General features: G+C 42.8%; 1 protein-coding gene across 1 annotated transcript in view; it reads left to right on the forward strand.

The window, feature by feature from the left end:
* Positions 1 to 238: 238 nt before the first annotated feature.
* Positions 239 to 26,388, forward strand: part of ALKBH8 (alkB homolog 8, tRNA methyltransferase) — a 67,034-nt gene continuing 40,884 nt past the window's right edge. The window contains exons 1-7 of the mRNA XM_054973116.1: positions 239 to 253; positions 2,865 to 3,022; positions 3,564 to 3,804; positions 5,847 to 5,978; positions 7,144 to 7,239; positions 8,492 to 8,596; positions 10,243 to 10,313. Of these exons, the coding sequence (XP_054829091.1) occupies positions 2,888 to 3,022; positions 3,564 to 3,804; positions 5,847 to 5,978; positions 7,144 to 7,239; positions 8,492 to 8,596; positions 10,243 to 10,313 (780 nt within the window). The 5' untranslated portion in view covers positions 239 to 253; positions 2,865 to 2,887. The remainder of the gene's footprint in view (positions 254 to 2,864; positions 3,023 to 3,563; positions 3,805 to 5,846; positions 5,979 to 7,143; positions 7,240 to 8,491; positions 8,597 to 10,242; positions 10,314 to 26,388) is intronic.

A 26,388-nucleotide genomic window follows, 5' to 3' on the forward strand; every position in this document is an offset into this window, starting at 1 on the left:
CTGCTCATAATGGGAAACCAGCCTTAGTTATCACAGTTTTGAATTAAGGACACGTATTTTGTTGAATCACTATTTCAGAAATAACGGAATATACTATATTTAATAATTGTCACGAGGTTAAACCCCCTCCATGTACTTCTAAAGGGTTAACACTGGAGCGTCTGCAGGCATGATGGGAGTTGTAGGCAAGTAACTTGTGGGAGTTGTAGTCCACTCCCCTGCCTTCCTCTTCAGCATGGCTGCCTCCTGTAAGGTAAATTACTTTGCTTTATCTGCTACGTTCTGTCCTGCAAAATAAAACAGCTTAGAAGCCCCAACTGCTTAATCCAGGAATTGAAGTCAATATATAACGTATAAGACGATTTGCTTCTCTTGACTTTTAAACCAAAATTTAAACTCATGCAGCTGCCTGCTGAATCCATATAATATTAGGAGCGCAATTGATTATTCCTTTGCTGCATGTTTAAACAAGAGTTTGGAGCACTGCAGCAGAGGAGACTTTTTACAGACCCGCTTGAATTTAATAGTTCCTGATTCGAATTTGCTCATAATATTTATTGGATGGAATGGGAAGGGGGGGTATAATTGGGTAAAAAGGGGCGTGAGTTAGCGGACTTTCCAAAGATTTGTGTGTGTCTGACACAATGCATTTTTGTTGTCGATGTTTTAAGGAAGAAACCTGTAAAGCTACAGTAGATTCCTATAAAGAACACCAACGGAGAATACTGCATGTGTCTAATGAAATGGGCTCTAATCCAGATAATTTTACTCCATAATACATCTATTTATCTTTAATCAAACTATAAGGCACATTTTTGGTATATTTGCAATCCTGCTGTCCCACTGGAATTTGAGAGAATCAGTAATTGACATATGTGTATGTCTTGAGTATTTGCAACCTGATAGTTTACATGTTGTGATTGAGCACCAAATTTTATGGGGCTTGCTCCTAAGAAATTAAATATAGGATCAGAGCCCAAGCTTGGGAGAAAAGTGGTGCTTGGTCATGGGAAAACTGCAAGCAAGAATGCAAGCACTTTTCTGTGATAAGATCTATTGATGTCATTTCAAAAATAAAGCAGACATTTTTCTTTTATGATTTTATGAGATTGTATGCATATGGTATTACTTTGTAGTGGGCTCAGAGGAATTATTTTTCAGCACTGAGTGCTGTCCTAGGATGGCCAGATATGAAGTAGAGTCTTTAGCAGTTGTTAAAAAGTGGGACTTTCAACTTGGGCAGCTTTTCTCTTACCTACATGAGTCAGAATGCCCTCTTCCATATAACTGTTTCTCTGCATGTACTTGCTCTAACATAGGATGAAAAGGAGCTGTATTTATGCTGAGTTACAGTGCAATCCTAAGCAGAGTTACTCCAGTCTAAGCCCATTGATTTCAATGAGCTTAGACTGGAGTAACTTTGCTTGGAATTGCACTGTTAGTCTCTTTCCCTATCCATTGTGCTAAGTATATTGTCTTCTTGGACTGGCAGCTGTTCTCCAAGGTCTTGTAAGATCTTTCTCTGCCCTGTCACTTGAGATATTTATGTGGACATGCTGGAGACTGAACCTAGAACATTATATATGCCATTAAGATGGCAAAAACCCTCTGGTGGCATGGGCTGGGGAGAATGGCATTTGTGAAGGGCGATGGCTATAAAATGGTGCCCAGGTGGATAGGAGCTTTGAAAACCTGCACCTTCTCATCTATATGATGTGCAAACTAGCTTTGACTGTGATCTTTCTGGAATCAAAGCAGGGGAAATGTTGAAAAGTATGCAAATAGCCAAAAATATCATTCAGATAGTCTGAGAAAGTCTGAGAAAGTTTGGCAGCTTTTCTCAGGAGCAAAAAGCCACATGGAGGCAGCCTTTAGGTATTAATTAGCTGCTGCTGAGATCTTTAAAAAGGCTGAAACTTTTCATTTAGGATGTGGTCATTAGCTTTTATACCTCTGAGCCTGGAACCTAGGAATTATCAGAAAGGAAAAGTGTTAAGGAAAAATTATAAATGGGTAGAGTGCACCATCTGCTGGTACACAGGCACATCTTCTATATTTTAACAGTACACCAAGAAATCACTCCTAGGGGGAAGAGAGAATTAATCACATTGTAACATCCAAGCAGCACAGTGTGGACCCATGCACGTTTACTTTGAAATAAGTCATATAGTGAAAAGAGTCATGATCAGTATCTCTAGAAAATAATCTCTCTCTTAGCCATGTCTCTTTTTGTAGGTATGGAAACCAGTAACCATGTCCTAGCAGTAATGGGCCAGATAATTAGCTTATCCCTTTCCAAAAGGTTTGGGAGGGTGACCAGTGCATTAAAAGAGATCGAATGCAACCATAGGATGTTTATGTTTTGTTCTAAAGCAACTGCAACCAAGTTTGGTGTCAAGATAAATAAGACGGCATCTGTCCCAAGAGTAACTAGGTTATGTCCCTTGCATAATTAGGCAAAATCATATATTTGCACATTTTTTTCTGCTTCTGCCAGTCATGAGAAGGACAAAAGAGCTATGCAGGGCACTAAAACCCTTTCCTCTTCCTGTGGAAATCCTTTTTAGCTAGCTGTCTTAGCTTCTAAGATTTTCCTATGTATCATTCACAAATGTTTCAGCCTGGTTTTGCAGCTTTAGAAGTTTGGAAGATTTTTAGAGTGCTGGTGTCTGTGCTTAATACCAGTTTTTTCACTTGAGCGGCAGGATTGCAAAATCCCAAAATACATTCTGCTAAAACCTGAACACCTTAAAAATAATTATAATCAAAGTTCTTGCGGATGTACTGTGCATCAACAACATCTAGAACTTGCTCTTTCTTTTTTTCATAAAGGGATTTTGAAGGTAGTTATTTCTTTCTTCCAGTGACCTCCCTTGCCATATTCAGCATGGAAATAGATGGCATCAGAAAACTGAACCAGAAACTCAGTAAAACAGAGAAGAAATTGCGACAGAAACAGATTAAAGCCAGAAATACTTTGCTAAGGCATGAGGGCATTGAGTGTGTCTCGTCACCTACCAAGGTAACTAAAAGACATGGTTCCTGTGGTCCTAATAGCAAATATGATTTCAGTGGGACATACTCCTTAGTAACGGTCCATAGGAACGCAGCTTTATTAATGTTCTAGAGTGTGAGGTAGGACTTCAGGGAACCTTTAAAGGCCATTATGGCCTAGGAACACATACATGAAGGGTTCAAATAAAGTATCTCCTGGTATCGTAAAGACTACTTTATGTTAGCAAATATCCAAGTCATCAGTGGCATATTTAGACATTTTCTAGTTAAATTGCACGGATAACTTTATGTGCGTAGATGTCCCATTAATATCACATTTGAGCTTATGAAAACTTCAGGTTTTTAAAATCATAATATACCTGACTTTTTGAAATCAAAATATTTCATTCAAATTCTCATGCAGAATTGACCCCTAGTCAGTTCTGGGATAATGGCCTCATTTTCTCTTTGTCACTCTGCCGTGTTTATGGGATGCTGTTTGAAAAAAATTAGTGTTGATTATTCATGTCTGCCTATCTTATTTGCTTCCACCCCTTTCCACTAATCAGAGCTTGGTTATTGCCAATGGAGGTCTGGGGAATGGCGTAAGTAGATGCCAACTGCTCGCTGTGGTGGAAGAATGTGGGCCAGTGGAAGCACTCTTAATGCCACCAAATAAACCCTATTCATTTGTGAAATACAAGTTGATAGAAGACTGCAAGCAAGCCTATGACATTCTCAATGGAAAGGAGATTGTTTTGGAGGACTCCAGCCAAGGCATCGTTCTGTATTTCAACTTTGTGGAAAAAGGTATTGGCATTTTAAACTATTTAATACAGATCTGCTGACAGAGGCTACCTGCTTCCTCTCTTACTGTGTGCAAACTGCACCTCATTTAAGCTGCCCATTCATAATGGAACTAGGACACAGTTCAGCCAGTTGAAATAATTCCAAGACCTGTTGGGTTCACTAGAAAAGAATTAAGCACATGCTTAAGGCTCAGGTTCAAGGCTTGGATCCATTTCATGCTTACTGTCCTGAGGTTGCGTTCAACCTGTATGAACCCTGGTTTGTCTGCTGGATGTACATAATAGCACGCTTGTAATTTTAAAATTTTCATTTACATTATTTATAGTCTACCTTTCTCATTGAGTCTCAAGGTGGAGTACACAATCTGAATCAGTACAGCCAGTTTCAGAGACATTCCAATAAACATGTAATAGGGCATATTCATTCAAATTTGCAAAGGTTTAAAACCAGCAGAAATCTAGTACACATCCAATACACAGAGTTGAAGAAATGCTGAAACAGAGCATAAGCAATTCTAAGATGTACATATTAAACAACATAGAAACTACCCAGTGTGATCATAATTACAGCATCAGACAGGACATAGTAGTAAAGTAAGTAGTCACTCCATTTACTGATGCATCTTTTTGAGACCACTTCTTTACAGTACAGCCCTCCTATCTGAGTAAAAAAAGCCCTCTTGAATAATTCCGTTTGGCAAAGTTTGTGGAAAGCCAGGAGAGTGGGAGCTTTCCTGACCTCTTCCGATAGGCCATGCCATAAGGTGGGGGCCACCACAGAGAATGCATGTGTATGGGCAGCTGCTGATTTTGCCCATTTGCAGGGTGATACCTGCAGAAGGCCCTGTTCAGATGAGTGAAGCTGCTATGGTGGAACATAGTCAGGAAGGCGGTCCAATAGATATGATGTATCGAGACAATGAAGAGCTTTGTATGTGATAGCAGATACCCAAGTGACTGCAGAATGGGAGTAATATTCATGTTCCTCCTAGCTCCTGATAATAGTCAAGCTTCAGCATTCTGTGCCAAACCAAGCTGCTCTTGACCTTCATTCCTGCGTCTCAGCAAAATCCCTGGATGATGTCCTGAGCTCCCTTGCAGAGGTGCTGGCAAAGTCTCGCTATGCCCATAGCTCACTTGTTCATCTGCAATAGATGGGCAAAGGATGATCGGAGACAGTTAGGGCAAATTGGCCTCCTCCTGTACACTCTTAAGCTTAGGATCATTGGTCACCTTCCCTACCCCTTCCTGTCTAGTTGTTTCACTGCATCTCTAAGCTTTTTTACTTTTGCATAAATTTGCTGTGATGTACTTGTGGTAAATGTGAAAACTGAACAATTGTGGATTTTTAAAAAGGCAGACACTCTGCTCTTTCAATATTGGAACATACAGCAGCCTCTAAACATTCTTAAAAGTAAATGCATGACTCCCGTCTGTGGTTCATTTAGACATTCTCTTCTTTCTTCATTACGTTCTTTGCCTGTCAGCAGCATGCAACCAAGAAACATCGTGAGCCCTGGAAATAATTTTATGTAGCTGAAATCTCTCCTCGAAACTGCTGGGGAAAATGATGACCTTTCTTTTGACAGAGGAGTCAGCCAGGCATTTTTTAAATCTTCAAAACAGTGAGATTTTCATGTCCCAAAAAGAGGGTTGTTTTCATGTTGCATAGCACAGTGTGGAGACTGTTCTGTGGTGTGTTGTCTTTACTCGCTCAGTTGATAATGCCTTTTGGCTTGACTGCTTAATTCACTAGTGCATTTTCCAGAAGAAGCGTGTAAGTCCTTTTCTCCTCAGGCCCAGTGTCCAGAAATGAGCAGGGGATTAATAGCTTTATCTTAATCTGTTCTGTATCTAAACATTTTATCATCTGCAACAGGGATACCTGGACAGAGGATTTGGATAGAGGTTAAAAAATCTATATAAATTCCCTACTTGTTTTTTTTTTAAAAGAACTGTGAATCTGATAAGTTTGCTACTAGCCTGCAAGGACACAGAGTGTGTCATTTTCATGGAGGAGCCGTCACATTTTTATTCCCATAGTTCCTTGGGAGGTCACAACACCTACAACCTTGCCTCCGGGCCTGAGGGTAATTGAAGATCTGGTTTCTCCTGAAGAAGAAAGACAACTTCTGGAAAGCATTGATTGGACAGAGGATGAGGTCATTCCAAGTGGTAGGTAATACGTTTAGCAAACTGACTTTAAAAGGTATCTGGGGGAGGGGGGCAGACTATATTTTTTTACTGTTTCTGACAGGAAAAACTGTTTTGTTTTTTCATGGCAAAATCTCCATTGACTCTTCAGGGATTTTTGGTATGATAAACTTGTCCCCACACCTACCCATTGTAGGTGTTCACCTTGTAAGCAAAATTTTTGCAAAGAAATATGAGCCTGAGGCTGCAAATTGCAAAACGGAAGCTGAAGAAATCTCAAGGCAGTCCACTACAGCAAAACGTCCCGCATAAAACAGCCAGTGTGCTGTGGTGGTTGGGCTAGCATATGGGGGATCTAAGTTAAAATCCCTGCTCTGCCAGAAAGCTTGCTAGGTGACCTTGGGCCAGCTGGACTCTCTCAACCTAACCTACCTCACAAGCTCGTTGTCAGGGTAAAACCACTTCAAACTGGGTGGGGGGGGTGTAATAGGGTCATATTCTTAAAGATTCCTGCCAATAAAATTTAGCGCATCAGACAGAAAGGTGCTATCATATATTGTGTTCGTTTTCCACTTATACAGAAGTATTAATGTTGTGGAAGTTTGAAAAAATGTAATCCTTTTCCTGCATTCCGAAGTGGTTCACCCCATTCTTCCCCCTCAGAGCTCTGCCACCTTGTACTGCCTTGCTCAGCTGCATGTATAGACCAAGCCCGAGGGGTATGGAGATTACCAGAACATGAGTGAATCTTCTCACTACTCTTTGTGCTAATAATGCTACAGCCCAGTGGTCTCAGGGCTGCTGTTTGTACCTCCTTATGGTAGACTAGAGCAGTGTCTTAATTTGATCGTAATGAAGGACTCATGATGACATGCTTATGGGTACGGGCAATCCTTTTTGTCAGGGAAAGTAGGCTTTGTCCCTGAAACATTTGGCAGGAGGAGAAGCTGGCCTCTGAGAATGCACACCACAGGATTCGCATCCCTTGGAGCTCAGTTTCCTCCCTGCTCCTTCCTTAGGGTCTTTTTGGTGATTGTGGGGAGGTGAAACTCCTTACAGAACCCCTTTAGTTTTCTGTCTTCAGTACAGCAACTGATGCTTGCTGATACGTGTGTGTGTAGGGGGGCGTTATTTGTGATGTATTTTTTTTAAAGAAGTGTTATGTTACTTCTGTTGTGCTTCACAGCTCAGAAGGCTTTGAAACACAGAAGAGTAAAGCATTTTGGATATGAGTTTCGGTATGATAACAACAATGTGGATAAAGACAGACCTTTGCCTGGAGGTGAGCATCTAATACGAATGTTCTTTATCTATCTTCTGTTGATTAATAAACCAGCACTCCTTACCTTAGTACTCTAACCAGATAGTTAATTCCCAGTGCAATCCTATGAACAGTTACTCCATTCTAAGCTCATAGATTTCTATGGACTTATACTGGAGTAACTCTATATATGATGGAACTGTAAGCCTTACCTCCTCATATAAAGTATATATTTGAGTAAAATTCTATTTACAGTGTTAGAAAATAATCCAGAATATGCATGAAGAAGCATGCTTTTGTAATGTTAGCAAGATACATGAACTCTAGGGAAGGTATCAGGAGTTTTGCAAGACAGGAGTTTTATTTCCATGTCTGATTTTTTTTGATAGAGAGAGGCATTTGGGATGTTTACTTGCCACTTCTCAATAATAATAATAATAACTGTGCTTATATACCGCTCTTCTAAACAGATTAGTGCCCTACTCAGAGCAGTGAAATAGCTGGGGCTGAGAGAAGTGGCTTACCCAAGGCCACCTACTGAACATATGTAGGGGTGAATAAATTTGGAAGTAGCTTTTAGGCCTGCTTTTTTGCACTCTATTAGGAGACAGAATCTTAACTCGTAGTGAGTCGTAGGCATCTTAAGCCAGAATGTATACCTTTTAAGTCAGCGTATCAATTATGGTTCCTCCACACCACAACCGAATTAGGTTGCCTCAAACCAGAGGCACAACTTGGCTAAGCAATAGCAAAAAGATGTCTTTTTAGATACCTCACTAGTGTGTAAACAAGTGCTGCCATCAGTGAAACAAGCTCATGCTCATAAGAGGTGAAGAGGCCAATTTGAAAAACTGCAATGATTATCCAGTCATGAATAGTTTGGACTTGCTGCTAGTGCCTGTTTTTTGCTGTTTGAACATGATTCTGTTAGATAGATGGGTGCAAATTACAGCAGTGCCTTGAAAACGTGAAAAAACGGTGAGAATTTCAATATGTTCTTCTTGTACAATGGCATGAAAAGTAAAGTTTTTAACTATGCAGCAGATATTTATATAACGATTAAAAACTGCGGGTTAGTTGCTGTGAATACAAAAAATGTCTAAAGGCAGTTGTCATTTTCTGCTTTTTATGGAACCTGACTAGTATTTATGAAGATTTTGGAGTTTAAATTTGCAGTTTTTCTATTTTTTCTTTATTTATCTTTAGTTACATAACGATTTTCCGGGGGGGGGAAGATTTAAGAAACACTTACTTCTTTTATTTGCAAAATCAGGTCTCCCAGATCTCTGTAACGTGCTTCTTACAAAGTGCCTGAAGCTGGGATACATTAAGCAGAAACCTGATCAGCTAACTGTAAATCAGTACGACCCTGGACAAGGTATGCTCATGTATCCCTTTCTCCTCCTTTACCTGAATGTCTAGACTCAAACTTACCACACCCAATAGAACAAGCACTCTGAAGCAGTCATGAAGAATCTCTCTCCCTGCAGGCTCTCTGAACTTTTCTTCGTTTATTTAGAGATGGCGAAAGGACATAAAAGAGGAAGCTGTTCTTCAGTGATGTGCCACGGCTTCAGTAAATTCAGTGCCCAGCATCTCCAGTTACAAAGATCATGTAAGAGGTGATACCCTCTGCTCGAGATCTTGGAATGCTGCTGCCAGCCAGAGTAGGCAATACTGACTTTGGTAGGCCAGTGGATGCAGATGCATGCATTCAAGTCGATGTGGGATATGCTTCCTGCTTCTCCAGTCAATGCCCAGTTTATCCTCACTGAACAAAAATACACGCCATTTATGCCAGTTAAAGCCCGACAGAGGCACAGTGGAGCTGAGAATTCTAGCTGTATTTATTTGCAGATTTAACCATCAGCTGATATGGTCATCTCATTGCCTTAATTGGGTTTGAATGGCTTGGTTAGAAATGAACTAGAAGAATGGATGAATCCTTGTGTGTGTGTGTTGAATATTATTTGTTTATTTGATTTCTAGCTCACCTCTTAGTCGAGAAGCATCATTGTCCATTTTATTACATACAATAATTGTACGGGAGAGCCTTCCGTTCCCTCTGACAGGTGGCATTGCTCTGGGATGGCATCTCTCCAAACCCTTGCTTCTGTCTCCTTTCATTCCCTCTTGCTGTCCCAGCTGCTGGGAGTTGGATATTCAGTTTTCTGTCTGTGCACATTTTACTCCCTGAGGTGATTTAGCCCTTATCAGGAAAATGGCAGCCATTTTGCTCTCGGGTAATGCCCAGTGATGCAGAAATACATAATGTGTTATCATTTCCTTGTAAGTTTCCTCTCCCCAGCAGTCTGTAGCCAGTGAAGTGGAGCGCAGGCAGGGAAAATCATGGCACGGTTGTTTCATATCATGCATTTAGATTTTCTAGACTGTGTGAGGAGAGAGGGAGGGAAGGCGGCATGGTGTAGCTTGATCTCAGAAGCTAAGCAGGGTCAGTACTTGGATGGGCAGCCACCAAGGAAGACTCCACAGAGGAAGGCACGGGCAGACCACCTCTGCTTCTCACTTGCCTTAGAAGCCCCTTGCTGGAGTTGGCATAAGTCAATTATGACTTGATGGCACACATAAGAAGAGAGTAAGAAATGTGGAATGCCTGTTTTGTGTCTCTGCATCTGCCGTAAGGTTTAGTCCCAGCTTAAACACTTGGAGCTGCCTTAGACTGAGTCAGACCATTGTTCCAGCAAGGTCAGTAATGTCACCCCAGGCTGGTAGAGGTCTTTCCCACTGCCTGCTATCTGATCCTTTTAGCTGGAGAGGCTGGGGATTGAACCTGGGACATTCTGCCTGCCAAGCAGAAACTCTACCCCTGACCCAAGGCCTTGAACCGTTCTTGCTGCTTGCTACTCTTGTTTCATAGAGAGCTTCTGGCATACTGGTTCCTAAAGCAAAACTTTGCTGGGAAAAGTGCAGATAATGCTGGACATTCTTGAGTGTGCTGATGAGGATGAAAAGTTGCGGGGGGAAAAAGAGATGTTTATTGTCGTTCTTTACTTTATGTCACAGGAATCCCCCCTCATATAGATACGCATTCTGCTTTTGAGGATGAGATCATTTCGCTCAGTTTAGGAGCAGAGGTAACGTACGTATTTCTTTTGAATTTATCGGGTTCTGGATGAGCTGGTGTGCTATTTCTCTATGATGTTAAATGTAAATCAGATGTGTACCTGAGCTTGCATGCAAAGCTCACACCGCTAACAGCTGGATGCCTTGGCTGAAAAGAAGGAGTAGATGGGGCTTCTTTACAGGATTCATTTCCCTTAAGTGTGAGTTTGCTGCACAAACAGAGAAGCATGTGTCATTCCTCGCTTGCATGCAAAGCTCACGCCAATATCAGTTGGATGCCTGGCTGAAAAGGAGGGGTAGAAAGGGGCTTCTTTGTGGGATTCATTTCCCTTAAATGTGAGTTTGCTCCACAAGTAGAGAAGCATGTATTGTTCCTCAATGTCCCATATTTTATTTATTAGAACATTTATATCCTACCTTTTCACATGAATCATAGAACCATAGGGTTGGAAGGGACCTCTAGGGTCATCTAATAATAATAACATTCGATTTATATACCACCCATCAGGACAACTTAATGCCCACTCAGAAAGGTTTACAAAGTATGTTATTATTTTCTTCAAGACAATCACCCTGTGAAGTGGGTGGGGCTGAGAGAGCTCCTAGAAGCTGTGACTGACCCAAGGTCACCCAGCTGGCTTCAAGTGGAGGAGTGGGGACTTAAACCCTGTTCTCCAGATTAGAGTCCCGCGCTCTTAACCACTACACCAAACTAGTTCAACCCCCTGCACAATGCAGGAAATTCACAACTATCTCCCCTCCCCACACTCCCAGTGACCCCTGCTCCATGCCCAGAAGATGGCAAAACACCGCTAGGATCCCTAGCCAAACTGACCTGGAGAAAATTGCTACCTAACCCCAAGGTGGCAATCGGCCTTACCCTGGGCACGTAAGAAGGGGCCACGACAACGAAGCACTGATGTAACCCTTCCTGCTCTCCCTCTCATGAGCTGCCCAGGTTCACAGAATCAGCATTGCTGTCAGGTGGCCATCTAGCCTCTGCTTAAAAACCTCCAAAGAAGGAGAGCCCACCACCTCTTGAGGAAGCCTGTTCCACTGAGGGGCCACTCTGTCACGAAGTTCTCAAGGCAACTTACAATATATAATTAAAACATTTTTAAAAATTCAGTTATACTCCATTCCTTCATACTCCACTTATTCATTTATATTTCACTTTCCCTCTCTGATGGGGGAGCTTACAACATTTTCCTCTTCTCTGTTTTATCCTCACAACAACCCTGTGAGGTAGGTTAGGCTAAATGTGCACAGCTGGCCTAAGATCACCCTGCAAGCTTCCATGGCAGAGCAGGGATTCGAAACTGGGAGCCAGTTTGGTGTAGTGGTTAAGAGTGGCAGCACTCTAATCTGGAGAACCGGGTTTGATTTCCCACTCATCCGCTTGAAGCCAGCTGGTTGACCCTGGGTCAGTCACAGCTCTCTCAGCCCCACCCACCTCACAGGATGATTGTTATTAGGATAGTAATAACACACTTTGTAAACCACTCTGAGTGGGCATTAAGTTGTCCTGAAGGGCAGTATATAAATCGAATGTTGTTGGGTCTCCCAGATCCTAATCTGATGCTTTAAACAGTACACCACAATAACCCCCCCCCCAATTCAGCCTAATGAAATATGATAAAACGCCTGCAACATACACTCCTTTAATAGCTCCGATGAGTAAAACAACTTGCATGTATCTCTGGGCACAGAGTTGCTTGTGTTCCTAAGCTGCAGCCCTGTACATCTTTGACTTGTATGTCTGTTCTTTCTATAGCATGTTTTATTTCACTTGTGACCCTCTTAACGTTTTTCGTAAGTTCAACCTGACATGTGCCAATTTCTTGAGGCTGCTTCCTGCATTATAATTTTCTATTTGTATTTTAAAATGTGAATATGACGATGTGAATTTTGGTGTTTTCTGGCCTCTTCCATATGCGTGGTTTTAAAATATATATATATGATACAATGGGAGCTAATATGGGGTAGTGATTGGACTAGAACCCAGGAGACCAGATTCGAATCGCCCCTGTGCCAGGACGTTCACTGGTTGATTTTGAGTCAGATGAGTGTTCTTGGCCTGAACTACCATGCAGGATTGTTCTGAGGAGGAAGAGCTACGTATGCTGCCTTGAGGTCCTTGGAGCAAGGGTGAGAGACAAATGTATAAATAGCTATAATGATCCCAGGAGGGTCTGCTGGCACAGTGCAACCAATACTGTGGCTGGTTGCACTCTCAGAAGTCCTGGACCTGGACTGGAGCCTCTACAGTGCAGTGAAATGAAACATCTTTGGAAAGTTTGCTTGTCTCAAACTCAACTGTGAGGCTGTTGACAGGGGCTAGGCTGCAGTTTGCGCGTCTTTCCATGACTTTAGGTGGCATGGGCTTTTTGCTTTTTCAATATGTTATTTTTGGCGGCAAGGTGGAATATACATTTTAAATACTAATAAATAAATGCACAATGCATCAGTCAGCAGTTTAGAGGCTGTGGGTCCGTGGGGCTGGGAAGCTTCCACAGGTCTGCTTGCGGTCTCATCCTTGCTGGAAGCAGAAATAGGCAATTCCTGCAGGGACCTCAAAATGGGACAGAGGCGGTAGTGATTTCAAGGCTTGAGTAAGTAAGAGGCTGAGGGAACCAACAATATTTTGTAGAGTAAAGCGGCCCACAGAGAAGGGTTTGCTGCTCTGCTAGAGAACTGTAGCCTAGGCTGGGAGGGCCCAACGGAACATCTGTTTCAGAATTGGATTTGCCAGATAATTTTAGCAAAAATGGACATGAGAGGATGCGATTCTTCGTAGAATTGTGGGAGGCCAATGCTTATGTATCTGTCAGAGCTGTGACTTGTCCCCTCCTCTTACTGTGGGTGGCCTCAAGCCAGAGCAGAAGGGATTAACCCACCCTGCTTTTTTCTCTTCCTGGGAGGAGGCCTGCTCTGCCGCCAGAGGCTTTGAATACCTGCCTGCAGATTTGGCAGTCTGGTCTCCTTCCCCTTGCTAGTCATTCAGGGTTTGTTTCTACTGCTGGTTTGGGCTCTGCTTTCTGGGGCAGACTGGCCCTTTAACTATCTCAAAATGTCCTGGTGGGCTGCTGCCATGGAGACCTTTTCAAGGCCTGGAGCCACGCAAGTTGAGCCACAGTGGCATGCCACAGGGGCCACACAGCTCAGACTCCGCCAGTGACTACATCTCTGGGACTCACCCGTTGCTTTCTCCAGCCTTCCAGTGGGCCTGAGCCTAGGGGCCCTTGCAGCACTGCGGCTTGAGTCTACTTGCTCAGGGTACCATCCCAGTTACCTCACCTATCTGCCTCTTCATTACTGCAACAGCTCTCTGCGTCCTGCCACTGCCGGTCACATTCGGCCTGCAACCCTCAGCTAAAGCTCGGAGTGGAACCCCAGACAGGAGCACTGCGGATCTAAGGCCAGCTGTGCTTGCCATGCTCTGATTCCTTTGCCTGCTTGGGATGAGAAACCAGACCTCGTGCCGTGCCCGAGTTCCTTGTGTTGCTTTCCGGACAGCAAAAAATTGTGTGCGATGGTCATTCTCTGCTCAGAACTCTTGTTATTTCAGACGTTTGCTGACAGCTCATTTCAGAAAAGCTGATGGTCTTAATAAAAAAAAGGAAGTTGCCTAGAGGAAGAAGAAAGGATTTGCCTCCTCCTTGCTTTACCCTGGAGCCATTCTTGCCCCACCTGCTGAATTTTTTAGTACAAGATGAGGATTTCTCAGAAGTAGCTACCAAAAGGATTCCTGCAGGGAGCTTCTGCCTGAGAAATCTTTGCAAAAAAAGAATATATTTTATTCAGCTGTTTAGAGTTTTCTGGGTTTCTTTTTTAAAAAAATAGAGAGGTATTGATGCAGTTTTTCCACCTTAGCCCAGCTTGGTACATAGAGACTCTTGGATGCTTTTTATCTTCCATTGTCAATGATGAAGGCTGACATAGGTGTGCTGAAGAGACTGTCTTTAGAGGAGGAGATAAAAGCAGAGGTGGAGGGTTGAGAGAACCTCTGCATTTCTAAGTAATTATGTATTTAGTACATTACAGCCAAGCTCTCTGAAGGAGTTTGCTGTAAGGGGAATGAGCGGGTCCATTAATTTAAAGATATTTGCATTTTAATATAGGGGGTCTCCTTATAGGTGTCCTTTTTAAAGATTTTGAAGGAATTGTAGAGTAACTTTTCATCCTTAAAAATGGATATTCAAGGCGGCTTGCACTAAACAAACAAAGATTGATCAGATCAAACACTGTTATAAAAACCACTCTGAAAACAGACATGAAGGGAGCAGTTCAACCACAGCCTCAGGCTAAGACCAGAATCCCCCTGCCACTACCAAAATAACAAGAGTTTGCAGGGTGCTAACAAAAATGGTGTTAGCCAAAGATCTCTTAGGAGACAGTTCTACCAAAAGGGTACAAGCCTTTCTGATAGGTGTCTGCTAAACTTCTCAAGGCAGAGTTTGCTGTAGGAAAGACTCAGAAAGTGATCCCACCTCATCAGCCAGATCAGGTGGGAAAGGAAGGCCTATGGACAGAATTAAAGGTGGTCTTCCCTCCTATCTGATGGAATATTAAATACTTCCATTGCCCATTGTGGTAACACATCAGAACCCTACTTCCGCAATGTTTTTAGTTGATTATATACAAGCAAGCAGTCACATGAACAGATGAAGTTGTCTTATACTTGAATCAGACTCTTGGTCCATCCAGGTCAATATTGCCTACTCAGACTGGCAGCTGCTGTCCAGGGGCTCAGGTGGAGGTCTTTTACATCACCTCCGACCTGGTACTTTTAACTAGAGATGCTGAGGATTGGACCTGGGGGTTTCAGCATGCCAAGCAGATGCTCTGCCACTGAGCCACAGCCCCTTCCCAATTCTGTCCTAATTCAGAGCGTTTTCAGTCACTTAAGAAAAACAGTCTTTCATAAGCAGGTTTTTGTAAATTGGAACGGGATGCATTAGGACTGCTTCTCTCATTACTTTACTCGACAGAGGAAACAATACCTGTGTTTGGGGAAGAGGTGAGGATAAGTACCATGTGTTAATTTGAAGGTGAGCATTTTCCTGTTCTACCAACATATACTTCCAGGTTCCATCAAAATGCAGTGATACATCTGGCAGAAAAATAAATATGGATTTGTTGCTTCTTAAGATTTGGTTGGCATTCGTATTCTTCTCTTGAAAAGCACCTGTGAAGTATGTGATCTCATCAAGAAAATATCCCAAGGCCTGTTTTTTCTTCCAAATATTTGAGGGCCTTTTTGTAGTGGAATACTAATTCCCTGCTATGTCGCAAGCATCTACAACTGCTTAGTTATAATCTCCAGAGAGATTGGTTAGGCTTCCACCCTGGCATGGTGCTTAGTTCTAACAATATTATAATGCATCTTGTACAACATCTAGCATATCACAATGTCATTGCAAAGGACTTTGCGAACTAAACCATATAAATAATTAAAAGGAAGAAGAGTAAATGAAATCATAAGCAAGTTGGGTTGCTCATTGGTAGCATCTGTATTTGGTGCCCTAATTTACCACAATAAAAAATTCACAAGTGTGTGTGTGTGTGGGGGGGGGGGGGTCCCATGAGGAATTGTTGGGGGGGGCACAATTTGTGAATCTCTAGGGTTCCAGGGAGTTTAGCAGATTACTGCCCCTCCCTTTACCTGACACTCAAATGCTTTCAACATTCCATACTTTCTAAAGCATTTTCAGCTCTTATGAGGTTTTTAAAAAGTGTTTCTTCCTTTTGTTTAATTTCAAAAGTCATATTTTCTACATATCTTGAGAGTTTCCCAAGTAGGTAGAGACCACTCCCCTGCCTGTGGATAGCCCCCATGTGCAGCTTTTTTCACCTGCACAGGTGCAGTTTTTTTAATTTACTTTTAGAGATAGTTACTGTTTGTGATATCTCTAGGGTCACCAGCTCCAAGTTGGGAAATTCCTGGAGATCTGGGAAGGTGAAACCTGGAGAAACCTGGAGAAAGTGGGGTTTGGGGAGGAAAGGACCTTGGCATGGCATAATTCCATAGAGTCCACCCCCGAAAGTAGCCATTTTCTCCAGGTGAACTGATGATCTCTGTGGCCTGGAGACCACTTGTAATTCCAGGAGATCTCCAGCCACTACCTGGAGGCTGGCAACCCTAGATATCTCTGAATGATATCCCATCCCGTCCATAGAGGCACACTGTAGTGCTTTTGTTTGTTGTTGCATTCATATAGGTCAGCCCATCAAAAGAGATCTAAGTGCATTAGCAACCTTCCGTATGTATAGTCAATGTTGATACATATCTGTGGACATCCCGAAACACACTGCAATATTTGTCTGAGGGCTTAGCTAATTAGATGTGCTGTTTGATATGCAAGGGGGATGCACATCCCTCATCTAGAACTATCAGTTATTATGCGCAACGAGAACTAGATCTTTTGGACAGACCTTTAGCTCTTCTTTTAAAATACATCTTCTCCACTAAGATATGTGATAATTCTTTTTACAGCCCCCTTCATTTTGCAAGTAATTCCTGGCTCATTTTTCTTTTAGTCTGTCTTTCGTGGATTGCGTTTTACTTTATGATTGCATTCAGAATGAAGAGAAACATAATGAGAAAGGGGGAAATAATCATTCTTTTATTTTTCTGGAAAGGTCAAAAGAATTGCATCTCCAAAATTCTATATTAGCACCCTCACCTGGTCTGTTGGCCGTTCAGGTTTTTAATCTGACCTCCAGCTATGAAGGCAAATGAGCACTTTGGAAGTTTATTGCAGTTATCACATTACTGTGAGGTGGGGAAGCAATATTATCCTCATGTCACATATAGAAAACTCAGTGGCTAAGTATCTTTCAAGAAGTCTTCCAAAAGAGGCCATTATAGGCAGAGCTTTATACGTGGGGATTATGCTACAGTCTGTAGTGCAGAAGAGAGAATACAGCATCCGAAAAAATACCACAGCTTTAAACCAGTGTTTTTTAAACTTTGTACATTCAGGGAACCCTTTTGACAATAATGGATTGTATCCTATCACACTGGTATGCCAAGTTTGAAGCCTGCCTCCCGCTCAGAGGAGCCTTCCTCCAACTTAACTGCCTCTTCCTTCAACTGAAGAGCCACTTAAAATGAAAGAAAGCTCCTTAAAGTTGGAGGAAAGTCTGCTTTCAAAGAACCTCTGTGCACCTGCCATGAAACTTTTTTGGGTAGCTTGCACAGACAGTACACGCAGAGTGCTGCTGAGCTCTGCCGCTGGGAGTCATTGAATGTGTCCTGAGTACTGCATGTGTCCTGCATACGGTTTAGAATGTTGGGATGATGACCAATCAAGGCCGCATATGCAAATGACCTCAGGGCAGAATGGCTGAGTTGGCAGTTGGGGGGGGGGGGATGAGCAGCCTCCCAGCCATACAGGAAAGCTGTATCCCTATGGGAAAACACATTTTACCCCTTCTTACCCCCTTAGGGGGCGAATTTCTTAAAATCCCTTCTTAGGCTGATTCCGTACACGTTGGATAATGCACTTTCAATGCACTTTATCAATCGTTTGAGGTGGATTTTTTTTTCCGCACATGAAAAAATCCATTCCAAATGATCTATAAAGAGTATTGGAAGTGCATTATCCAACATGTGCGGAATCAGCCCTAGTGAGCTTCTACATCACAAAAGGAATGTCCTCCCCAGATTTCATGCTTCTAGGTCCAGGGGTTTGGGCTGGGCGTTGATGAGTCAATCAGGACACTTGTCTTTATATATATATATAGATCGATGTCTTTGACCTCAATTACCAGCTTGGTGCATAGTGGTTAGAATGCCAGACAAGAATCTAGGGGATCCAGGTTTGAATCCCCACACTGTCATGGAAGGTTGTTGGATGACCTTCGGCCAGTCATAGACTCTCAGCCTAACCTACCTTACAAGGTTGTTATGAGGATAAATGGAGCAGAGGACAATGATGTCATTAGTCACTTTGGGTATCACCACACTGAGGAGAAAAGTGGGGTATACTTACCTAGATAAAATAAACTCTGTTTCCCTTGTATATCCTATCAAGTTCAGTTATCTACTCTGCTGGCAGCAGCTCACCAAGATCTTGTGTGATATAGAGAGCGAATGTGGTCAGAGTGTAAGACTGACACACAGGTTCAAATCCCTGCTCTGCCATGGAAGCTCGCTGGGTGACCTTGGGCCAGTTTCTCATTCTCAGCTTAACTGAATGTTGTATACCACTTAGAGTCCCCGTTGGGAAGAAAAGTGGGGTATAAATGAAGTAAGTAAAAAATAAAATAAATGGTATAATTTGAAGAAACTGTGACCTCTGGCTTGGATACATATGACAAAACACATACTTGGGCTACACTTTGCAAATGATAGTGCAAATCTCTCTTTCCCAAGAAATAATTGTGAGATGCTTGTCTGGGAAACAGCAGTTTCTTAAGCTGCTCGCTTCGGCGTGGTTGTTATATTCCTGCCTTCCATATGGTGTCTCCAGAGATACATAAACTACCGCTGTTGTTTTCAGGAGGATTGCTTCAGCTCCCAGCCTGACTAATGTAAAAATTCCAATCAGATATTAGTGGTTTATGAGGAGAATGAGAATTAGGAAGAATTAGGATTCCCTTTTGCAGAGTTGTGAAAGGAGCAGAACCAACAACAAGATTCCTGACCAGGCTTTCCCTAAAATTGGTTTTGCTTTGGCATACAATTCTCCCTCACAGTTTTCAATTTTCAGATTTGTTTTTACAAGTCACCAATGGTGCCCCGGCATCTAGGGTCATATATGAAAAACAATCTCAGGGCAAACAGGAACCTTGGATGTTTGTGCAGGATCTCATCAGTCTTTCCTTTTGCCTAGTGATTTAAACGATGCATTCATGTTGTGCAATAGATTCTAAAATTAATTTTAGCAGTTCAGCAAGTTAGAACTATATAGCATGCAGAATAGAAGGTGGGATTGAACCGATCCCCCCCTACCTGATAGAAGGTTTCTAGTTTCTAACTAAGAGATTTCTATAAGTTCATTGCCCATGAGTCCTTAGGCCACAGAAAGTAACTCTCTTGTTCTGTTGGCTATTGGGCCTTAATAGATGAATGGCCATGAGATATCCCCAGACAAACTGAAAACTAGGCAGAAAAAAAGTTGAGCTAAAACGCTTTGCCTTCTCATGAAGGCAGTTTTAGGTTAACATCTGAGCATTTTTAAAGTGCAGATTAATCTTCCAAAGTGATAGTTTTTACACAGTCCTGCGTGGTAGGTTGAGCTACTATCTTTTCTTTTTGAGACCTGTCCAGTGAAATTGCCTGAAGTGTTTTGAGTTTTTTTCCACCAAAAATGGCCAAAACAGGCCTGAAACTGCCAGGATCAGGCCTCTGCCAGGTGGGGGAACACTCCCCCTCCCAGCAGCGGCTGGATCCTGGCCGTTTTGGGCTGGATCTTGGCTGTTTTGGGCCCAAAATGGCCGAAATGGGCCTCTGCCGGGTGGGGGAACACTCCCCTGCCTGACACCAGACCAATCCTGGCTTTTTTGGGCCCGAAATGGTCAGAATTGGGCCTGAAATGGCCAGGATCGGGGCTGAAATAGTCAGGATCGGACTTCTGCTGGGCGGGGATCACTACCCTGCCCAGAAGAGGCCCGATCCTGGTCGGGCTCAAATTGGGCCCCAAATGGCCAAACCAGGCTGGAAATGGCCAGGGGGAAAAGCCCTGGATAATGACCTATTTGTAGTCCACACTCGAACTAAGACAGCAGCACTCCTACTTCATCCTCCTTTATACAGCTGATTTTTTAAAAAAAAAAACTTTTAAAATGGGTTTCAGGTGGGGGAAAGGTTGTTCTCTCTCTGAGGCTGAGGACATCTTGAGATGGGTGATTCCAACCCTCTCTTCAGGGAGGCAGGACTAATTTGGACTTCCTGTCTTCCAGTAGATGTCACTCTTCCCTTCGGTTTTGTTTCTCGGCTGCAGCTGGTTCCTAATTTTTCCTCCTCCTAAGCTCTTCCATGCAGTGATGTTAACCGGGGGGGGGGGGGGGGAACTTTACTGCATTTGTCTCCTTTGCCTTTCCCTCTCTTTTTGGCCGCGGTGGTGGCCATTTTAGAACTCTAGCATCCAGATCACCTCAAGCTTGCATGTAGATAGGGTTGCCAGATATCCCTCACCTCCTGTTGTGAGGGTGGAGTCCCTGGAACTTACCTTGTGCCGGGCACAAGGTTTTCTTTCGTGCGTATGAGCACGTGCGCGAGCACACGCATGATGATGTCACTTCTGGCAGTGACGTCATCATGCCACCCGTGCAAGTGCTCCCACGTTCGAATGGAGGCAATTTAGGCCCCAAGTGGGCCCAAATTGGCTCTAAATGAAGCGGGGCAATGCTCGCATGGGCAGCATAATGACATTACTTCTGGAAGTGATGTTGCCGCGTTGGTTGAGAGCGTGTGTGTAGTGTGCACTCCTCAGGTGCCAGCAGGTGGCGGGCAAGTTTCAAGAGCTTGCCCCCCTCCTGCTGATTGTTGGGCGATCGGCGGACAAGGGAGCATATCCCTGGGAATTTGCCCGCCACTGGTGGGCACCTGGAAACCCTTCATGGAGGTCGCAATGACAGACAGCTTCTTGTCAGAGGGTGAACTGATGTCCCACCTTTATGCCGCGCCTGTTGATCTGAGGACAGATTGTGAGGTGGCTGGGCTTACCCACACCCATCCTGCTTTGAAGCCAGATGCTATGAAGCCCCTGAAGCACATCAAAAAGAAATGTCACAGCACTACACCCAGAGGCAGTGCGTCAGCCACTCATGGCCTAGCTGGTGCACAGACAGCCTCAGATAGTGCGGCAGCCACACAGAGCCTAGCTGATGCAGCTCCAGTTTCTACACAGAGGGGAGGAGATCACAAAGCGCCTCCAGCTGTATTTGTTGATCAATTCAAGTGGCGCAGAACATTCAAGGCCAAAATGGCTCACTCAGAGGTGTAACAGTCATCTTCATCACCGAGCTCTGCCAGTTAACAGACCATGAGTAATGCGCACCCTTTAAGGCCCCGAATCAGGGTCATCATACTGGCCCCGATTCGGAAATACTGAATCTTTACAAATCGGGCCCGAAGCGCACACCCCCTAGTAGAAGGGGTAGTTTTCTTACAAGGGAATAATCCTAGCTGGCCTATCAATGCAGATAGAGAGGAAACCTATACCAGAAAAAAGACAAGGTGATATCTCTCAAGGGGAATCTGAAACTTATGCAGTCAGTGAAGTTTTGTCTCCCTGTTAGCTCTGTGTATGCCCACACTTCCCTTTCCCCCCCAGAGAATGGGTCCAGCTCTCCCCAGGCTTCTCAATTCCTTGTTAATCAACACTGGGTAACTTTATTCAGTAGAAACAAAGAGAAGAGCACAAGGCCTAGCACAGGCCTCTCCTAGCAGTCTTTCAGCCAGCTCTTGTAGACATGAGTAAACCCTGGACTGGAGTGCAACAGTTCCAGCTTTTAGTAAAATGTGTTTCAGGTGGAGGAAAGGTTATACTCTTCACTAACTATCCTGTTGTTCTGTCAATTGGTTCTTCTGTCATGTAGCCTTTCAACACATTCTTCTTTGGTACCCAGTTCCCCAAAAGACTGAGGAAAATTTTTTTCACTGAATATAGTCAGGGCTGTGTGCATACCATGGTTTTGTTGGTGTGCCAAAAAACTAACAGACCACAGAATCCAGTTTCCTAGTAATCTCAGGTTCTACTTAAAAAAACTATAAATTAAAAAGACAATTTTGGAGTTTTTATTCACAAATGCACTCACAGACATGGGCATGAGTATAATTCAGGTATACTTGCTTCTGCATCATTGGAAGGAAGTGTCCAGTTGTCTCCAAGCCTGCCTGAAATTTTTGTTCCCTAGCAAGCTACACTCAGATGAATATCACCAGATCAATGCAAGGAGCTCATGAATGTGTCGTTCTGATGTTATTAACCACAGTCATCGCAGATTTATTGGACAGTTTCTTCTTAGTTTAATGCAATATTTTCTTTTTCTGAACCCCCTCTGTAGTGTTTCTTTTCTGTTGTGTGTCTCTGCTTTATCTCATCACTGCTTTTTGTGGTTTATTGTGTTGCTGAATTCCTCTAATGAATAGGAAGCGTTTCCTAATCTTCTTCCCTCCATGTGCTCGTAGTCATACTGATCAGTCCCTACTATGTGTAACGTGCCACAAGCAGTAAGGTTTTGATAAGCAAGATGCATCCATTGCAGATGACAGGAGGCACCGCTTCTTCCCAAGGATACTTTCCTTTAGATAATTCTCTGCACCCCCTTTTTGATGCCCCCTCTGTGGAGACTACTTCTACAAATCTGTTTTTATGTCTCAGGCCTGTTCTGAGGGAGGAGAATGCAGGTGTCAGTTGCTAGGCAACAACTAGAGTAAAGGAGTATGTCAGTAGTTGCTTAGCAACCCCCATATCATTGATCTTCCTCCTCCTCTGTAACTGATGGGTTATTTCAGGGGCTCTGTCATAGACTAGGCTCCTGGAAAGTTGAACAAGTTACATAGTTCAGATCTTTTGTCTAAATGGTTTAGGGTGTGGCTCCTCTCTCCTGCTTGCCCTTTATTTGATTTTCTACTTGAAATCTGTTATATTCCTGTTCGCACTTCTTTCTGATGAATATATTCTTGAAAGATATAGTTTTTTAAAAAAACATATATAATGCACTTGATTAAATGTCTTCTTTCTTTTGTTAAACATCCACGTTCTAAATCAATGTCTTTACTTATATCCATACTTTCAAAATCTTACATTTTTTGATGCGTTAGTACAAATGTCCTGGTATTAAACGCAGACACACAACCTTAATTTCTGGATGAGTTTTATCGGTAGTGGTTATTTTTATTTTTTGAGCTATTTTGGGGAGATCAGTACATGGAGCATGAAATGAACTTGCTGATGCCTGCCAGAAATTAACAGCAACCAAGCTGAACTGTGCAGCATTAGAAAGCTGTTCTCTGCCGCTGTTGCATTTCAGTAATACCTCTGCTGTGGATTTCAATGAAGAGGGCTAATTTAATCCGTCCTGTGACGTCATTCCCCATTGTTGTAACAGTCTATTTTAAGGCTGTAGCAAATTTCGTCAAAAAGTTTTTCTGCATGCAGATGAAGCTGTGGCATGGAAGGAATCAGAAGGAGGCACAACTGGTTTTTTAGGTGGCAGAAGTAGCTTTAAATTGGCAGTACTACAATTTGGGCAGCGTCAGCTCTCCTGGACATCAAGTGGAGTTTGATAATATCTCAGTTCAAAACTTTGGCCAATACCGTTTTATACTGCTATCTCTGTTCTGTGTACTGCAGTGTCCTTTGAGGCAAAATGGTGAGGCTGTTAGGCAGGGCTTTTTTTCTGGGAAAAGAGGTGGTGGAACTCAGTGGGTTGCCCTCAGAGAAAACGGTCACATGGCTGGTGGCCCCGCCCCTGATCTCCAGACAGAGGGGAGTTTAGATTACCCTCCGCGCCCCTCAGCGGCACGGAAGGCAATCTAAACCCCCCTCTGTCTGGAGATCAGGGGGCGGGGCCACCAGCCATGTGACTGTTTTCAAGAGGTTTCGGAACTCTGTTCCACTGCGTTCCAGCTGAAAAAAAGCCCTGCTGTTAGGCCTGATATTTGTATATCTCTAGTAAGACACGGTTGATTATGTGCGTTCTGATGATCATGGGTGCCAAAATATATATTCTAACCAAAGATACTATTTTTCCCCTTTCTTTCTTTAAGTTTGCTTTTTAATATTACATAATGACTCCTTATACTTGCCTGAGGAAGGATTCTCCAGCACTCTAAAACGGGCCCCTTGGTTTGATATATAGCGTGAGCTGATCAGCTTTAGCATTCTACTGAATTTGGATTTATGTAATGCATGAGTTACAGACGTATGTATAAGGAGGTTGCATGACTGAATATGCAGGCTTTAACCTGTGAAACTCTTAACAGTAATCCTAAGAAAATTTTCACAGGAGTAAGGCCTGCTAAATAGGCCTGTATAGACCTGCTAAGGAAGATCCTCAGCAGATCTACTAAGAAGAGTCCCAGTTTATTCAATGGAGCTTACTCCCAGGAAAATGTTCTTAAAGTTGCATCCTTAAATGCCTTGAACTTAACATACCTCAGAGTCTGCTTTCCATCTTTTATATTGCCACAACCATTAAGTTTGATTTAGGATGTTTTTCTTGCCTACATGAAGTCCAAACAGCAAAGGAAACCCACAGCTGTGGAGCTTTAGAGGCCCATCAGAATACTTATCGAAAGAACTGTAATACTCTTAAGTGATTACTTTAATTCTGCTAACTGTGTTTATTGTATTTTGTGCTGCTTCTAGATTTTTTTTTAAAAAAAAATTAGAACTCTGCTGGTCTTAAGTTTTACAGTCTTTTTTTGCTGATGTTTTCTGAATTTGTTGATTAATTTGTCTTAATGCTTTTGTAGATTCTTTGTAAATTTTGCTTTGATGTTGGCAACCCTGAAATCCCCAGGCCTTGAAAGTACAGGATATAAATATGTAAAATAAATAATAAAACCATTATTTGGATTGGCATTCAAAAGTTTAAGGTTTCTTTCTTACCTTTCCTATCTAGTTAAGAATGGATAGATAGAGTCTATCTTTCTAAAATTATATATAATATATATATATATTTATTTTATTTAAGAACTTATATATTACTTTTCTCCTCAATGGGGACCCAAAGCAGCTTTTAAATTCAGAATTAGCATACGCATAGGATGAATTCAGCTGACAATGGCCCTTTTTGCACTTACGGTTTAAACCGCTATTTATGAGCATTCGCCCCAATCGCAGTGGCTTCGGCATTGCACCTGTTCATTTCACACTGTCCACTGAAATTTCGATTTGGTGTCTGTGCTTCATTTCAAAACCTCGGTGCAATTTTGGGCTTTTGGAGCCTTGCAATTCATGTCACACTTTTTTTTAAAAAATTGAGCATGCATAGTAACGTTGCAATGTTGGAACCCTTCCCCCATTTTTGCTGATTGGGCTGTCCCCTGCCCACTGGAGAGACAATTGGTGGCAGAGTTCTGGGGGAAAACATGCACCACTCTCATTTTTTTAAATCAAGCCAGGAAAGGGTTAAAATGCTGCCGATTCATCTCCTCCCAGGAAGCAGAGGCTTGTTTCCAAAGGGCTGTGCAAAGTGCTTGGGTTTTTTCCCCCTCTTTGGCAAAGTCTGAAACATGCCTGGGAGGGAGGGAAAAGCAGCCATTTAATCCTTTCCTGGCTTTTAAAGCCAGGAAGAAAGTGCAGGAACATTACAACGTTGCAACCCATTCTTGTCTTAAAAAAAAAAAAGAATGTGTGTGCATACCCTAAGGGAGGAAGGAGAAAGCAGCTATTTAACACTTTCCTTGCTTTTAAAGCTAGCAGGGAATTAGCAGCAAGCTTAGGAATCATTCCTGGCTTTGAAAAAAAATAAAAGAGCATGCATACCGGGAGGAAGGAAACCAACGAAGAAGCAGCCTTATGACCCTCAGCTCGCTTTACTAAGAAAAATGGTGGACAAGGAGTTCAGAGAGCTGAGGAGGGTGGGAGTGGTTAATTCTGCACAAACCAATCAGCTCCCAGGGAAAAGGAGAGGGGGGGAGAGAAGCAAAAAGGGGGCAAAAGTGTTCACATTAGCAAAATGCGGGCCAGCTGCCAGTCGGCAGCGAACTTAAAAAAACATCGGGGTATGTCCGCAGGGGGAAAAATCGGGGATACAGCGGACAAAAAGCGGAACTGCATCCCATGACTGCTTTTAAGTGTGAAAACCTTGCAAACATGGGATGTGGGACAGGTACAAACGCGCTCTAAAAACCGAGTGCTAAATGTACCAATGTTACATTTCACTTGCTTAAGATAATCCAATCATTTCTGGAAGCAAAAAAATGTGTAGAATGTTAAGTATACAGAGAGAGCCATTTCCCCAAATGAGTTTTTAAAAGTCCATTTCAAAAGCAAGCCATGCTGTGTTTTGAATTATACTTTCCTGTTTACTGTATGCCAGTGTTGGGACAAAGAGGTAGCGTTCATTGTTCTTATTCCTTGCAGGGAGTCCACTTGCTAAAGAATGATTTTTCTTTAAAAG

This window comes from Eublepharis macularius, chromosome 3, assembly GCF_028583425.1.
Source record: "Eublepharis macularius isolate TG4126 chromosome 3, MPM_Emac_v1.0, whole genome shotgun sequence".
NCBI lineage: Eukaryota > Metazoa > Chordata > Lepidosauria > Squamata > Eublepharidae > Eublepharis > Eublepharis macularius.